The 4,474-nt window shown below is 44.9% G+C and overlaps 1 protein-coding gene across 1 annotated transcript; it reads right to left on the bottom strand.

Annotated features, from left to right (window-relative positions):
* Positions 1-452: 452 nt before the first annotated feature.
* On the bottom strand, positions 453-2,832 carry adrb1 (adrenoceptor beta 1). The gene has a single exon (XM_084937693.1). The coding sequence runs from the start codon at positions 2,534-2,536 to the stop codon at positions 1,343-1,345; it is 1,194 nt and encodes a 397-aa protein (XP_084793819.1). The 5' UTR covers positions 2,537-2,832; the 3' UTR covers positions 453-1,342.
* Positions 2,833-4,474: the final 1,642 nt, after the last annotated feature.

Genomic DNA, 4,474 nt, shown 5'->3' with positions numbered 1-4,474 from the left:
CTCACCCCCGTGCGCAATTGTTTCCTCTGACAGCTGTGAACTGAGCTTACAATATCGATACACCCACGAGTGGACTTTAATGAAGCATGCAAACAAACCCCCATTTATCCCTGCAACATTAAAGCGCACAAGAAGCATTGTTCAAGAGTCGGATTTCGTGGCTCCCTTCTCCACGGTGGCCAATCAGATTCCTCTTCCTCCCAGCAGCACAACAGCATCTGACATCACGCCAATTCACAAATCCTGCAAAGCGCCGTTTACCTCTCGGTGCCACGCTGTTTAATCACAAAATGCTGCTCTTATTAGTCTCTTAGTACATTGTGAACGAACCGAGGTTGCAGAATGTGATTACATTTCAATCACTTCTCCTCTAGCATTTCAGAATTTCTGCAGCTCCCTGTGGAGTCAAACATTCCCACAGTAATAATAATAATAACAAGACGAAAAATGGGTTAAACAGAAATAAACAGTAAAACTTTCTTTTATTTTCACAGACATTATAACACACCACCTCACAACAGCATGTAAAGCCAAAGACAAAGGGAGAGGCTCAAATTCCTCTTGGGCACTAAACAGCACATTATGTACAACGGGCATTAGAATCAGCCTCACAATTACTCGTTTAGTTGTAAAAGACAGCGCGGAATAAATAGGCTATTTTACACCAATGTTTAATATAAACAAATACCTGTCGTACAAATTGCACTTGCCGATGGCTGTGAGGTAAAATACTTCGTGAGCTCTACGTGACTGCGATACAGTCACTCCGACAAATGTCTTGATCTTATCCAGTGCCTTTAAATAACAGTTCATTGTAGTGCGCCTGAGCGGTGATGAGCGAATTTTTACGCACGAACCTGGAGCGAGGATCGGACTCTCACTTCCCCATTATAACGCATAAATGCAGAAATCAACTGTTTATCGAACAAAATCAGAACTGAAAAGTTTATATTTATATTAGGCATAAATCACAGGAGTGCGACTCCGCTCTTTGGCTGATGCACAGATTTACTGGATTTCAAATTCGGCACCTGACAGGTTTTTAACACAGAAGCTTTACAGCCACTTCATTTTAGGGTTGATGAGCTATAATTTTGGCAAATTTGATTTTCTCTTTCACACTAAACTCTCTCTCTGAGCCAAAGGGAGATATCGGGAAAATATTTATCCTGATGCTTTAAAAATGGCTTTCAAACACGTTTCTAGCATTTTCGCCTGTTGTTTGAACTCAAATGATCCTGTTTGTTGTTGAAAAGGTCCCCATTGAAATGATTAAATATGGCTCTTACGCACTCCGTCTCCAAAAAGAAACTCGCCTATTTTGTCATTTTCCCCCCTCCCCTCACAGCTGTGATTCGGAGTGAGACAACTTTCCGGTCCCCAGGCTACTATCACTGTTGTCCAAGCCGGCGCAGTCTGACCACATCCCCAACGTTCCGGGCTCCAGAGAGGAGACGAACCCGCCGGAGCATCGGGACAGGTCGCAGGAGCTAATGTGTAGCCTGCGGTCGGCTTGCCTCGGGCAGCACAGCAGCCTCTTAAAAGCCTTCCTGAAATCTGGGCTTCGGCAGTAAATTATGGGGTTAAACGCAGAGTTCACGTACCCCAGCCAGTTCAGAAACACGAAAAGGTCCTTGTCCACCACCTCTGCGCAAAAAACCCTCACGACGTTCACTATGAAAAAGGGCAGCCAGCACAGAGTGAACGTTCCCATGATGATGCCAAGCGTTTTGAGCGCTTTCTGCTCCCTGAGTGCGAGGATCTTAGACGGCCTCTTCTTGCACTTGGAGGTCAGTCCGGTTAAGGTGTTGTGAAACCTGCCCTCGCACTTGTCGATCTTCCTCAGCTGCTTTTTTGCCTCTCTGTACACGCGGGCGTAAACAAATATCATGACCAGGAGAGGAATGTAAAAAGATATGATGGATGAGGAGATGGCGTATGCTCTGTTTGTGACAAAGTCGCAACATTCGGGGTCCTCGTAGCAGTCTGTGTCCACGCTGTCCCGAGACCAGTGCATCAGGATGGGCAAGAAGGAGACCAGCGCAGAGATCGCCCACACCACACACACCACCGCTTTGGCCCGGGCTTTGGTTAACAAGCTTTGGTAGCGGAAAGGTGATGTGATAGCCACATACCTGTCTATGGCGATAACGCACAGGGTCTCGATGCTGGCGGTGACGCAGAGAACGTCCACCGAGATCCAGAACTCACAGAAAAAGGTGCCATACAGCCACGAACCGCGCACTGCGAGCGCCGCGCCAAATGGCACAACCAGGAGCCCCATGATGAGGTCCGCGCTCGCCAGCGACACGATGAACACGTTGGTGAGAGTCTGCAGCCTCTGCGTCCTGGCGATGGCCACGATGACCAGGATATTTCCGAACACGATGGACAGGACGATCAAACCCATAACCACGCTCATGCCCGCCATCCACTGCTCGGACGCGGCTGCAGCGGAGCCCGGTGAGTCGGACGCCTCGCTCCCTGTGCCATTCTGGAAGTTCACTGGCGAGGACGCGCCACCACCGTCCCCCATGACGGGCTGCTGGGCTGTGAGTGGAACCAGGTCGAGATCATCAAGGCAGCACTAACAACGCCTTCACAGTCTATAGCTCTACTCCCACTGCGCGCCAACTCCATCTGGAGCGCCTCTCAAGTCCTCAGTCTGCGTTGGCTGCTGTAGCGGCCGGGACAGCAAAGCGCGCGGTGACATCATTGCTCCTCACAACCAATCAGGCAGCTCAGCGGGCAAACGATCCCAGCGGTGAAGTTGTGGAAGCAAACAAACACCTGAACCTTAAATTTTCAGTCAGTCTCTTTTTGGTGTCTTCACCAGTTAACGCGCATGGACGAATAAACCAAACTTTTATTAAGCAGCAGAAGCAGATGGTCACTCCCCAAACTGTCCATAACTATCATCGGTCCAAAAAATCTTGTCGGTTATGGAAACACGATTAACCAAATATGGAAGTCCAGCAGGACATGAACTACAGGGATTTCGCTGTTTTCATCACTGGCGAACCACAAACAAAATTTGTTTTTCCACTTGTCTGTTTTATATTTTTATCGCTAAGAATACATTCCGTGGGCATGAGGTCAGGCCCAACCACGGATCTGTGGTCCTTCCTTCACAGCAGCTGTATTATGGTAAACTTCTTATCTCCAATCACAAGTACAGAAGGCTATAAAGCAGGGGTTGACTCACAGCTATTCAGTCCACGCATCACTGCAGAGATAAACATTCCAGGTCAGTTCCAGGTCATTAAAAATGATTTTTCTGACCTACACCTGAACCAGGTTTTAAATTATGGCCGAGATGGAAGAAAGACAAGTAGTGAGCTTAGTTAAAAAAAAAAAAAGAAGGAAAAGAAAGAAAAAGAAAAGAAAAGAAAAGAAAAGAAAAGAAGGCGTTCAAGATAAAGAAACAACAACAAAACAATGAAAGGAAGGTAGATTAAAGGATTTTCTTATGTAACGATGCCATTTTTTTATTCAACAGACTTGGAAAGAAACAATTCATACTTTGGATGAATTGTTTCATCTTTTAACTCTATTCATAAATTAATCAAAAATCACTTCAGGAACACTGTCAACCTACTGTCAACAGGCAAGACTTGCTAAAAAACACTGGACTGATGGGGCTCTCCATTGCCTCTTACTTTATGGCCTGCTCTCTGAGGCCATAAACTGTTTATTTATATGCAAGTGAGTTTCCAGTATGGAGACATTACACCCTAAATAATTTAGGATTTGAACAAACTGGCAGGAGTAAGGCTGTTCATTTTGAAGAACTAACTCATTGTTGGTGCCCACTTTCAAATCTGACCACTACTGTAGGCCAACAAAGGTCTATCAGAGGGGCATTAAACAGAATAGCAACTGAAAGTTTGGGGCCTAAAAAAGACATTTTATTCACGTTAGTGTGGGAAATAAAATATATAGTTTCTTTATGGTTTTTGGTTAAAATGAATAAATAAATAAACTCCATTCATCTTCTTTCCACCTCTGTGGTGGCAGAAATTTCCAAGAGCTTGAAATCAAACCCTATAAAACAAAAACATGTGCATTAACAGGAGTGGGAAGACTTTTTTTTTTTCCTATTAGTGCTTTTTAAAACTCTATGGTTTGTTTTTAAATAGAAGAAATTCCTTTTCTGAAGCTTTCATCACAGGACAATGACTGTTAAAGGCTTAAAACGATTCCCTGACTTTGCTGATGCATCGGCTCCTCTTCTCGGCCGCATTTAAAGCGTTTAATTCAATTCAATTCAATTTTATTTATATAGCGCCAAATCACAACAAAAGTCACCTCAAGGCGCTTCATAAGCGTCTTCGGCGTATTTCAGATGTTCAGCAGCTCGTTTACTTTCATAAAAACGTGCTCATGGAAATGCTCTTGACCACTCAACAGCAGCTACCTCCCACATAATCTTTGTGCAAGCTTTGAATGCCGGAATGAAGAGAAGTGCTGCTGG

This window comes from Perissodus microlepis, chromosome 8 (genome assembly GCF_051167445.1).
Source record: "Perissodus microlepis isolate ML-2025 ecotype Zambia chromosome 8, ASM5116744v1, whole genome shotgun sequence".
Taxonomy (NCBI): Eukaryota; Metazoa; Chordata; class Actinopteri; order Cichliformes; family Cichlidae; genus Perissodus; species Perissodus microlepis.
This window is presented reverse-complemented; position numbering and strand designations above follow the sequence as displayed.